Source organism: Archocentrus centrarchus, chromosome 24 (assembly GCF_007364275.1).
Source record: "Archocentrus centrarchus isolate MPI-CPG fArcCen1 chromosome 24, fArcCen1, whole genome shotgun sequence".
Lineage (NCBI taxonomy): Eukaryota > Metazoa > Chordata > Actinopteri > Cichliformes > Cichlidae > Archocentrus > Archocentrus centrarchus.
This window is the reverse complement of record NC_044369.1, coordinates 228699-241876: the sequence shown is the minus strand read 5'-3', so window position 1 is coordinate 241876 and position 13178 is coordinate 228699. Positions and strand designations below refer to the sequence as shown.

At 44.9% G+C, this 13178-nt stretch overlaps 1 protein-coding gene across 4 annotated transcripts in view; it reads left to right on the top strand.

Annotated features, from left to right (window-relative positions):
- Positions 1-13178, top strand: part of LOC115774286 (T-lymphoma invasion and metastasis-inducing protein 2-like) — a 107260-nt gene that overhangs the window by 69630 nt on the left and 24452 nt on the right. For all 4 annotated transcript variants that reach the window (XM_030721486.1, XM_030721485.1, XM_030721487.1 and 1 more), the window contains 4 exons: positions 6121-6302; positions 7627-7851; positions 10562-10747; positions 10850-10993. In XM_030721486.1, coding sequence (XP_030577346.1) covers positions 6121-6302; positions 7627-7851; positions 10562-10747; positions 10850-10993 — 737 coding nt within the window. The remainder of the gene's footprint in view (positions 1-6120; positions 6303-7626; positions 7852-10561; positions 10748-10849; positions 10994-13178) is intronic.

The following is a 13178-nucleotide window of genomic DNA, read 5'->3' as shown; positions in this document are numbered from 1 at the left end:
GGGCCAGTAGAAGCAATCTCGGGCTAGGCTGATAACTCGTTCAGCACCAAGATGGCCCATGTCCCCATGCAGGTGTTTTAACACCAGGGACCTGTACTCTGCAGGTAGCACAAGCTGTTGTCTGCCCCCAGCTTCCCTGTACAGTAGATCATTTTCAATCTTCAGCTTTCCCCATTCGCGCATGAGTCTCCTCACTAACCCACCTGCATTTTCCCTGTCTTTTTCGGTTAGTGCTGTTTTTGTCCCCTTCAATCTGAGTAGTTCTTTTATTGTCACATCTTGTCTTTGTGCCCTTACTAACTCTTCGTGGCTGATGTTGTGCAAGGCTGATTTGTCTGCTCTAGTGTCTTGAGCCAAATTTAGGGCAGCTACATAGGCAACATCACTTGTCTTTGCACCCTCACTCCCTTCCCATGTTGCACAGACAATGTCTCAGCTGAGCTCCTCTGTACACTCCCCTACATAACTATTGATGTCTAGAGCGAGGCGTGACAAAGTGTCAGCGTCCACATTGACTCTACCAGGCCGGTACTTGATGTTGAACCTGAAATCGGCCAGCTCTCCTACCCATCTATGGCCCGTCGCGTTCAACTTCGCTGTTCTCATCACGTACGTCAGGGGATTATTGTCCGTATACACTGTGAACTCTGGGGCATAGAACAAATAATCCCTGAACTTTTCGCATATGGCCCATTTAAGAGCGAAGAACTCTAACTTGCCGGAATGTAAACAATAGTTTTTTTCAGCTGGGTTCAGAGTTCTTGAGCCGTATGCGATGACTCTTAATTTCCCCCCCTGCCTCTGATATAACACAGCCCCAAGCCCTTTGTCACAGGCATCAGTGTGTAAAACAAATGGCAGTTCAAAGTCAGGGTACGCGAGCGCCGGGGGATCGGAGAGAATGTCAACAAGCTGCTTCAGGACGGGGTCATGCTCACCTGTCCAGCAGATGGGAGTCTTTGAGGACAACTGAGCATTTCGTTTTTGTTTGGGCTTCGTCTGTGTGTTTTCAGGAACTCCGTTGACTTGTAGGAGGCCATACAAGGGTTTGGCAATCCTGGAAAAATCTTGAATGTAGGCCCGATAATAACTCAAGAACCCAAGCAGTATTCTTAACTCACCCACACTTGTTGGTTTCTTCTGACTGAGTGACTTGACAGCTTCATAGTCCTTTGGATCGACTCGGACTCCCTTTTCTGAAACTAGTCTACCCACATATCTGACCTCCGCTTTGAAAAGCTCACACTTGGTTGGGCGTAGCTTGACCCCATGTTGTTGGAGAGCTCGGAGAACTTTGCACACCGCCTCCACGTGTTCAGTGAAACTTTTCGAATAGCAAAGGATGTCATCCAGATATGGGATGCAACAGTCGTCACGCAGGGTGTTCAGCATCTCCTCCATACTGCGTTGGAAGGCAGCAGGGGCGTTACTGAGGCCAAAGGGGATCCTCACCCACTCATATAGTCCCCAGGGTGAGATGAAGGCAGTCATATGGGGAGACCCCTCCGCCATGTACCCCTGGTGATAAGCCTTACCCTGGTCCAGGATGCTGAACCAGCTGTGGCCGCCCAGCGTATCCAAGAGATCTCGGATGCGTGGAAGTGGGTGGCGGTCGGGCACGGTTTTCTGATTTAACAGTCTATAATCAATACAAAGTCTCAGCGTGCCATCACGCTTCCTTACACATACTACAGGCGCAGCAAAGGGTGACTTTGACTTGACTATCCAGTCTTTAGCCAGCAAGTCCTGGATGTACTCTTTCACCTCTTTGTACAACGGCTTGGGGATGGCTGTGTATGTGCGTTGGACTGGAATGTCATCTTTCAGGTTGATGGTCATATTCAAACTTGGAATGTCCCCAATGTCACCATCATCTCGGGCAAAAGTATTTGACTCCTCAAACATTTGCTTTACCTCCTTTTGCTGCTCTGGTGTTAGGTGACTAACGTCCACGGGGGGGGGGGGGGGGGGGGTGCCGGCGAGCTGTGTCGGATGGCTCCTGGTCTTGCCAAGACTGGGGCACAGAGTCAACAATACGGGTGGAGATTGGTGCTGTTTCACAAAGGTCTCTGGTGGTGTCTGTCTCAACTATTTTTGCTATGGGCTCAATAGAACCCAAAACTGTTGAGCTGGGTAGAGTCACGTTCTGGCAGGAATAGTTTGACACAGGTATTTTAACATATGGCCTGTCTGTCTTTTCTATCTGTAAAAGTCCTGCTCCAATGCTAAGTTGTTCTAGATGGACATCATGTAGCACAGGCTCAAACAACACAAGCGACTCTGTAGCGCTAATACTCTCTGGGACCTACACTTAATGTAAGCCACCTGCCCAGGGTAGACCGTCCCCCCTTTCTGGCCCACCTTTACGGTAGCCGATTCATCTACAGGACGTTTTTGAGCCTGGATGAAGCTTACTAAAGTGCTTACAGCAGCAGTGTCGATCCCCATAGCCCTGCCTATAAGCTCAATAAGTTTGCAGTTCCCCCCATTGCCTTTAATAAACTCATGAATCACGTTAAAGCCTACTATGGGTCTCTCGATCTTGAGGCGACTCACAAGGGAGGGCACACGTATAGATAGGTCTGGGTCGTTGACTACAACCTCCACCCACCCATCATAAGGTATGGAGTCTCCTGTGACTGCTTTCACATTAAGATCATCATCCATGAGTTCGCTTAAGGGTCTAACCTGTTGTCCGGGCAAATATTTATTTAGCCATGCATGGTCTAAAAGACTTACCCCCGCCCCTGTGTCTAAAACTACTGTTACTAGGTAACCTGCCATCATACATTTGAGAAGGGACTGGCTACCTACTAAGGGAGCTACTAAGCCATGTGATGTTTCTTTGTCACCTGCTTCTTGTGAACATGCAGCACCCATCTCCCTGCCAGTCTTGATTTTGGACTTTTTCTTTGAGCGGGACTGTTGAGGTTTGCCGATCAGGGGTGGTCCCTCTGCCCTGACCGCCTCTAGTTTCCCGACGGCTTGGTTCGCTTCAGGCACCCGACAGCACGGTGCCCTTCTTCCCCACAAACAAAGCAGTGGTCACAGCTCAGATTTGCCTGTGAAGTACAGCTCTGACAGCTTTTTCTTCCCCTCTGGGGTTTTCTCTCTGGTTGGGGTTTTGAGTTCCCTTGTTCTGGTACTGGAACGTGAGCTGTCATTGCTTTCAGATTTTCCATAGCTTGTGTCAGTGCTTCTACTTGGGCGCTGAGTCTTTGGAGTGTGACATCATTATTAATCTGATTTACTCCCACGTTGTCCTTTGTTTTCTCTTTTAACTCACTGTCCGCTGCATGAGCATGACTCACCTTCATGGCAGAACCTCGGCCAAGTCGGCGTTTCCGCTCATTTTCCTCAGTCGTGGTCTTTATTACTTGGCGAAGCAGCACCTCATCACTGACAGTGGGGTCACCTAAGAGGGTCTTAAGATCTCGGCGAACACTGTCGTACTTCTCCCCTATGCCCTGACAAATGGTGTTGAGGAAGATGCACTGGATTGTGGATATATCGTACTTAACCACTGAGTCTGGCTGTCTAAGTGAAAACAAGATCTTTTGCTTCAGCCCAATCATTCTATACATGAACTGCTGAGGTGTCTTATTTTCGTGCTGTTTAGCACACATTAAATCTTGAAAGAGTTCTGTGCTACTCTTCTCACCTAAGTGAGACTGCAGGAAACTTTTGAGCTCAGGAACTGTGAGATCGTCTTTTATTGTTAACATATCTCGGAAGTTACCTGGCCTAATAGCACGTAACACTCCTCTAATTACTTCACTGGGAGTGTGATTCTCCCTGAGACCCTCATCGATCTGCTTACAGATGTTATTGTAACTTAGTTCTGATGTTGTGTCACTAATCATTCCCCCATGCACTTTAAACTCTTTGCGGGACAGCAGCGGCAGATCTTTCATGGCTATCATGCTCTCACCGCTGTGACTTGGCGCAGTCCTTGGGCGGGAAAGTGAATGCTGTGGTGAGCATGGCTGTTGCTGATGTTGAAGAGTTGGGAGAAGTGGGTCCCCTATGCTCCGGGGAACTGATGGTTGATTCACCTGCTGGTTAGGAGGCTGATTGGTGTGAGCTGGTGTCGCATTTTGTTTCCCTGGGTCTGGGGAGGCTGCTGTGGACAGAGCTTGGTTCAGCCAGGCTTGAATACTGTCATAATGGGCTAATAATGTCTGTATATCTATGTCACCATCACCCTCTTGCGGGTGGACAGGAGGAATGGCCTGCTCACTTGTACTGGCTTCAGCTCCTAGGGACACTGCATTGTGACCACGACCCGCCACGGTCCCATCTATGATGCACTCTAGTCTCCTTAGCAACGGCAAGCCCTGGTCCTCCCGGCCCAGGATTGTTGGACATGTCAGGTAGTTAGTCAGATACTCAATGCAACTTTCTTCGTCATTTTGAGTCAAGTGGCTGGAATCAAGTCCTTCAACTTCTCCAAGAGAAGTTGCGATAAGGTGAGCTTCACTGGCTGTTAACTGGTACACCGTTTCTACTGGTTACTGGCCTCTCCGTTGCACACTGGGTCACCCCTGGCTCGGAGAACATGTAGCACGAGAGGTCCTGGCGGTCAATATCACTGGATCAGCGACAGCCCATAGACATGTGGCGTGCTGATCCCGGACGAGCCCCCACGATCTGTTACAGGTCCCAAGTGTCAGGATTACTGCAACAGTGATGTGCGCAATCTGAAAACAATAGAATAGGAGAGAGCGATGACGACCAGAGCACTGCTGTTCACATCCAGACTGCGTCTGAGGCAGGCAGGAGGTCCGCCCCCAGACCAATCCAGCGCAATGCCCACTAAACAAAGGTTCCGCTTCACCACCATTTCTCTCCCATCCACATTAGAACAGAACTCAATACAGGCAGATTAATACGCCAAAATGCATACAAAATATAATTTGTTCATTTGTTTTCTCTGAAGACTATAAATTGCATATGAAAAATATTTCAATGTTACAAAACCCAAAATAATGTGGTGACCTTTTTAGGAGCACCACACCTCTTAAATCAACTTCATGGATATTTCCAGTTAAATTCTTCTCATGTTGCCAGTATTCAAATGCTGCACATGAAAATTCACAAAACTCAGAACCATAAGAGCATTCATGTCATCACTTCTGAAGAAAATTATCCATGGCAAGGTTCTTCCATTGCTCATGCTCCACCTCTTTACTCTTATCTGCTTTTCACTGATGCAGTGCTGTGCTGGTTGGAGATCGCCCTGGTTGGTGCTAATTGAGAGCCAAATCAAGCATTATGCAGCATCATGTAGTGAAAGTTGAGTGGATTTTCGTAGGGAGAAAAATCACGGCAGTTCCAAAGTGCTTAAAGTGGTCAATAAGACTAGAAAAGTGCTATTTCAATGCCAGTGTGTTACATTTACATTACAAACTACAGGCTGCATCTGCAAATCATTGGTAAGCTCCTTGTGGCAGCCCCTCCAAAGCCACTGACAACAGTGGGGCCCAGCAATCATGGCGCTGTGCTGGTGCTGAGACCAGTGGGGGAGATGTGTGGAACTGGTTCTAGATTCAGCACTGGCACTGATTTGATGGAAAGCAGTATAAGTTTATTGAAATACTGACTGGTAGTTTGTGCCTTGGCAGACCAACATCACATTTTTCACCTCTGCTCTCAGCATGAAGAGGGAATTGGCAGCATGGGAAACCACTGCACACTAATCTAGTAGTGACTGTCAATCACAAGTTAGCCCTGAATTCTCCCGGGCTTTCTGCTCCTTTGAGGTCCCAATGGGACCATAATTTCCAAAATGAACATCAGATTTTATTCAGTAACACCTGAAACAAGTGACTAAGACCATAAACCCATCCGTAAAGTGTTCAGTGAGCTCAGAGATCAGGTAAGCAGGAGACTCAAAGACCTCTTTCTATACCACAGGAGTCACCCTTGCTGAACATTAGAAAGAATGCAGGTTTAAGGCACTTCTGAGGCAATGTAATAAACAAAAAATTTAAATGAGCATTTCCCCCATGAAACATTTAATTCAAGTCCTTGCCGTCTGTGACATCTATGGCTAAAGTTTAGGAAATAACCAAAACTAGAAATTTAAAGGAGGATTAACAATAAATTTTGTCCGCTCAGGCTGCACTCTGCTGTTTTATGAGACTTACGGGCGGAGCAGCGGCAGCAGTGCTGAGCAAGAACTTTCTCCTCGGTACGCTCTGCTGGCTGACGACAGCATTGTCCAGGCAATCCCCGAGCATCCAAGGAAGGAGCACGTGTTCTGTCTGAGCAACTCGTATGGAGACGTCTACCTGTTCCAGGTGAGGGAACCGCCCACACACAGAGAAACATTTTTTTAGTGGTGCATATAGACAAGGACTATCCTTGAATGCACCACCAGCAAACATATTTATAAATAGCTCTGGTGTCGAGACATTTTTAACATTTCTCTGAGGCTTTCTCTTCATTCTTTCTAAATGTTTCCTTTTGGCGGCACGTTGCCTGATTGCTGCCTGCATCTCTTTCAGAACTGTGCGAATGAACGGGAGGTTTTGGTTTTTTAACCTCAAACATGCACATTGTGGGATTTTGTCTTGGTAATGACTGAGCTGCTGTGAGCTTTTCCCCCCCTCTGCTGCCAGCCTCACACCACGAGGAGGAGGAGGAAACACAGGAAAGAATGGATTTGACTTTTAGTCTGACAAACAAGAGTCACAGATCTGTTTAGTTACTGGATAAACTCCTGATGTTCCTTTAATTTGACCTTGAATGATATAAGCATCAAAAATCTGAACGTCAGAGGTCAGAGGGGCTAAAAGCAGATCCAGCTTCTTTCCTTCTTTTTTGTTGGCAGTGGGGGTGTGGTCATGTGATTTAACAAAGAAGCATTTATTTCTGTGATCTTCCTCCTCAAACATTTACAAGCTCAGAGTGCTCCTCTTAACTCCCAGAGTCACTCTCACTTCTCTGAGCAGTAGAGTGTGCTTACAGACACACAAATCAGCCGGGGGGGAGCTCCTCCGACAGGCTGTGCGGATCCCTGAAGGTTCACTGAGGAGGAGGAGGAGGAGGAGGATTTGTCCAGGGCTGAAAGCAGCTGAAGATGAAGCGTAAGGAGGGTGAAAGCCGGCTAATGGGAGTCACAACACCCGGCTAATTGCTGCAACAAATGTTCCTCTTTACAACGATGACCCCGATGAAGAGCAAGTTTTAAATGCTCTGACATGTTTCCCTCGTAAACAGAGACACCTGTTGGTGTCTGGACAGTAAATGTGCAGCTCCAGAAACCATCAGGAGGAATTAGGCGCTGCTCTCTGCTGACCGTGTTTCTTATTCTTGTTGTTAGAACATTTTCTTTTAAAAACTGTCCTTTTCTCATTTTTCACTTTGTTAGAGAGCACATTTATTTGTGAATTATTCATTCATATGTGGCTCTCTGCCTGTGACATCAAAATGTAACTAAATTTGATGCGTACCTGTGATTGCATCTTGTGTAACTGCTTCAGAAAGGTTTCCATTAAATAAACCTTTTTTTTATAAGCTGAAATATGGTGATGGTGCATCTCGGCCTGTTGAAGCTTAGGAGGGTTTGGACATCCTCTCTCTTGCTTCACACTCTGACTCCATCCTGTCTCAATCCTCCAGGCCACCAACCAGACCGACCTGGAGAACTGGGTGACGGCGATCCACTCTGCGAGCGCCTCATTGCTGGCGAAGCGTCAGGGGAAGGAGGACACGCTGCGGCTCCTACGTGCTCAGAGCCGCTTGCTGCTCCACAAGATCGACATGGATGGGAAGATGAAGAAGATGGCAGAGCTGCAGCTGTCCGTCATCAAGGAGCCCAAGAGCAGGAAGGCGGTGGAGAGCCAGGTCAGTGTGGGCAAAATGTTTATGACATTTGCAATATATCATACCGCTTCCTCTGGACAGATTGTTACACAGGTGCCAAATATGGGCTCAGGTTCTCTCATTCTGTGAGCTGCTGCAGGTTTTTCTTTGTTTACAGGCTGTGATCAGCAGACCTAACGTTTGCTGCTCTTTTAGGATCAAATTTCTTTATCAGAGGAAATCATCTAAAGAAGAAGCCTGGACTATGTCAGGAAAGTGAAGAAGAATCTGATGATGATCGGACTGAAGTATCCATTTCATTTGGTGCTCAGTGTTTCTGTTGTGTTACTGTCAGCACCAGCAGGGTCTCATTAAGCAGTTAGCATCATTAGCAGCTGTATGAGGAAACCCTTTGTGTAACGTTACATAACAAACAGCTGCTGCAGCGCTGAAAGTGTCCGAGCTCCCGCCGAGTCGAGTTTGATATCAGTTGCAGATGTGATGGGCTGATACCGGCAGCCTGAACAGAGGAGGCTGTTAAACTGACATCATGAGCCAGATGCTGAGGTGGTGACAGTGGCGTAGAGCCAAATCAGCACCAGCTGACCAGCATGAGAAACGTTCAGCCTTGGACTCCACAGACGGCGAGAAGGTCCAAAGCAGATTTAGTTACCTGCTGCATAAACTCAATATCTGAGACACTGAACACAGATTTTAGTTTTCCTTAGACAAAAATGATTATTCCTTTAAAACCATTTTTGCATCTTCAGCTTTCTTTTGATCAATCTTTGTGCCTCTAGCCTTCAACAATGAAGATTCTTACATCTAAACTTCATACTCACATTATAATGGAAACTTTCTCCTGGATTTTACATTGTGGTGTCTCACAAATACATCTTTTCTCAGCATTTCTTTTATATTTCAGTTTTCTTCCTTTTTATTTTATTGTTGACATTTCTGTTGGAGAGATATTGTGGCGAGTGAAAGCATCTGTGTTCAGTGTCACTGTGATTACATCTGATTTGATCAGCATCACTTCATCTGGCGGGCTGACAGCCATGAGATCAGCACAGTAAAGCTGTTGAATGCCATCTGTGGAAGTTTCAGATTTGTAGTTTTGGGGGTCTCTTTGTTCCTGTAGTTAATTTCCAGCGATGATGCAAAAAGGATATCATTTAGCAGCCGGTTAATCTTTTCCTGAACTGTTAAACTGATCCCAGCGCTGCTGTTTGAACTCTGAGATTAGAGGCTTATCTTCCCGCTCAACATTCAATTACACATTTACTGAGTGAGGGCAAAGACAGGAGAGGGTGAGGAGAGCCTCAGAGCTGTGAGAGAGGGCAGCAAGAGGAGAGGAAGGAGGGGAGAGATGAAAGGGAGGGATGGAGAGAGTTGGGGGAGGAGAAGCAGACTGATGGGTGATAATCACACAGCAAAAAATGACTTCAAACGTCCTCACAACAAAGAGTGAAGCAGGAATTGAGAGCAGCAGCACAGACAGCATCCTGTTTACCACATTTTAAATAAACTCAGATTTGGTGAGAGAGTTAAAGGAGAAATGATGGCTTATCTCAGCAGCTCGCCATGACTACCCGACCACGTTTAGCCCAGGAAATGGCATCCATGGCTGCTGGAGCTTGATGAGTTATAATTGGTTTTCATACAGAACCTGTTTATGTGTGACTGTGAAGTCGAATCAGGAGAAAGAAAAAGAGAAAAGAAATAATGTGGAAAGAAGCAAAGAAAAGACACTTGCTGTAAATTATGGATGATCAGAAGAAAACATGGCGGACAATGACAGCAGTGTCAGCAGCGGCAGACAAGGTAAACGCAACACAAGTAGAGTTCGGTGTCACTTTTAAGCAGTGATCCACTCAGTTGGCAAGCCTGTGCAGAGCTGGATACATCTACAAACAAGCAGAGAGGCAGCCGGTAAGGCAGAGACTTTAATATAATGAGACTTTACTGCTGGATCGTTTGCCTTCGGTATTAGCCTTAGCTTCGTCGCCGGGTCAGCTGTATCCTGGTGCGGCTCATTAACACCTGTTTGTTGCTGGCTATATTGTATTGTTGTCATATAATAGTGTCAATGTTTAGCATATCACTGTGTCAGTTTGATGGTTGGAACAATTTCCGCATTGTAATTTTTAACTGATGGGTTTGGTTAAGTTAATAGTTAAAGCATTGACATATAGGTTAAACATTAAATAATTTACAAAATGTTTGTATATTTGTAAAATAAAGTAAACATAATTTATGGTGCATATTGATAAGTAAACATTTGAAATGTAAATATTAATCTGAAATATTGCACTTTAAAAGTTAAGGAACTTAAGGTTTGGTTATTTTGTTCATTTGATTTTTGTGGGTTAAGATTCACAGTGGTTTGCTTAGTGTTATTTTCTTTGCAGTTTGAGTATAAATAATTTATATAAAACTTAAATAATACAGGTACATTCGTAATGTTTATGTATGCTTTTATTTTTTTTTTCTATTCTTCTGGGGTTGTTTAAAGGTTTTTACCTGCTTCTGGACCAACTGTAAAGTAAACAAATTTCCTGATACACTGATAAATAAATGGGAGATAAAGGAGAATAACTGTTTGGTCTTTTGAGTGGAATCCAGTTGCGGAAAACTGCGTAGATGAATCCATCCATCTCTTTTCAAGTGGGGAAGCTGCACAAATTAAGGCAGAACTTGACATTTGGTTTTCATACAGAACCTGTTTATGTGTGACCCTATGTGTGCTCAGATCCAGCAGTGGGAGCAGAATCTAGAAAAGCTGAACCTGGATCTGTTCAGACTCAGGTGTTACCTGTCCAGCCTGCAGGGCAGCGAGCTCCCAAACCCAAAGAGCCTCCTCGCCGTGGCCAACCGGCCCTCCAAGATCACGCTGGGACGCTTGGGTGTCTTCTCTGTGTCCTCCTTCCACGCTCTGGTAAGAAGAAGTTCAACGCTTCCTTCTATTTAAGAAACAAAGGGGAAAATATATCTCTGTGCTCTGCTCATGCAGTAAATCTGCCACCTTGGACTCTCACAGGTGTGCAGTCGAGACGAGGTGACGCTGCGGCAGCGCTATCGGTCTCTCTTGGGAGGAAACAGGAGGAGAGGTCTCCCGTCCTCGCTGAAGGTTCTGGATGGATTCAACAGACGGGGCAGGGGCTGCAAACACTCAGCTCCCCAGGTATTAGAGTGCACCACCAAAGTAACTTGTAGCTTAAACTGATAAATATGATGCAGTAAAAAGTAAAATATTCAGCACTGACATGGAGACGGCTTTCATTAGTAACTGTGCTGCCTCTTTCACACTGATATCTTTGAAACTCATTTTAGGTGGACAAAAAACAGAATCAGATCGCTGTGAGCATCAAGCTCCTCTACTGTCTCCTTTCCTCTCTCCTCTCCTCTCCTCTCCTCTCCTCTCCTCTCCTCTCCTCTCCTCTCCTTCCTCCTCTTCTCTTTCTTCTGCTCTTGTCATCTCACCATTTGAGCTCCAAAAACTTTTAAAAGGCCCAGAAAAAACTTGCTCTTGTGTGCTGTAATCTGTGTTTCTGGGGCTAATTTTAGGCCGCAGTGCATCATCCAGCTGAAGTTCCCATCATCCTCGGCTGCTGAAGGTCTCCTCTTGATAAACAGGGAGTTATTTTTGGACTGTGGGAGTCCAGAGGATAAATCTGTCAGCTCTGCTTTGCTTTGGCTCGGATTCTTGTTCAAACGCACCGACATGCACTCGGTGGAAAAACTGTTTAATGATTTCACAGAACTGCAGCGTCTGCATGATGTCAGCATCCTACCTGCTCCGTCCTGCCCTTTTCTGTGGCCAAAAGTCTGTGGACACCTTGGTTTGGCATGGGGGAATTCCAGCCACATGTTGCTGGTCTTTGTTTGATTAGACGCTCAGCTCAGAGTAGGACTCTCAGATGGTTGTTTACTTCAGCTTACACAAAACTGACCAGTCAGAGAGCTCAGGAGGCTACATTATACAAAAAGCACCAGAGTGCTTTTTGTATAATGTAGAAAAAAAAATAGCTCTTGGATAACTTTGTACCTGTAAAATTACTGTTCAATTCTGACTCCTTTGGCATGAAACTCTGGGGAAATAAAATATCTTAGAAGGATTAACAATCAAAATAATTTCAAAGGATTATACTGGACTCAAAATTACATTTATTCTGTAAGGGTCTGTAACCCTTAAAAAAGCATAATTATGGCAGACAAAATATGGCTTCATAAACCTCAAGTTACTAAACTGTGAAAGGGAAAAATGCATAACCTTGACCTAAAACCACATCAGCAGTTGTTACTAGTTTGGCAGTGAAATCGAGGCTTTAACTATTTTTTCTTTTCATTTTGTGTAATTCTATGCTTTTAAATCTAAAACCCCTGCAGTGGGATTTTCACCACAAAACAAAAATAAAACTGTTATGGACAAAGTCTTTAATCAAAACGTAGATACTTTTAGGGTCAGAGGTCATACTCACAACACTATTGTTTGTTGACCTTGCATGCAGTATCTTTGGTCGTCTAAACTGAAATCAGGGCGCATCCCCCTTAGGCCTCATGGGAATTAATAAGAGAAAACAATAGTTAGTTCAAATTATACTCTTGAAACCACAAAATTCTGGCCCCTGTAGGGGTGGCCTTACAATAGTAGTTATGAGTCATACTACTGAATATAGCATAACTGAAATTAAAACATTGGAATCAGTTGCTTTCTGCCTGGAAGTTCTTTGACCTTTGACCCTCTAATATGCTCTGGTTCTTCACTGAGACCCTGTGACTGGTCGCACCTGTTGTTATCGACCCCCACGTCAAAGAGGTTTCCTATTGATGACCCTCCTTCTGGGCTCAGACTTTACACAAAGATCATCGGTCAAGAACTCTCAGGTCACCTGTTTGTGAGATGGTTGGCCTCCTCCTTCTTGAGCACCAGGAGCCTTTTTATATGAGTTTATGGAGCTCTCAGTCTGTTCAGGAGATCTTAGGATGAGCTTGAACACCTTGTACCGCACTAGTTTCTTTATTGATAACTGATCAGTCCAGTCTCTGCAGCTCCAGTGATGTTCAGGCTTCCTGTTAGAATAAAACTGAGAGATTTTCATTAGTTAAATATTTAACTTTCTGCTGGTCTGTCTCCGTCCTTTGAGACTTAACTCTGTTTGTCTCAATAATTTACCTTAATTTAGCTGATTTATCTAAAGGGCATACTGATTTTTATATAATTAGCTTCTGGGATTTTTCCTTTAATGCTTGATTCAATATCAAATTGTTCAGACATTCAAAATTCAAGTGTTCTCTGCTTTTTTCTTATAATCTTAGCTTTAAACAAATCTACCAAATGAAGAAATGTAAATGCACAAAAGTGTAAA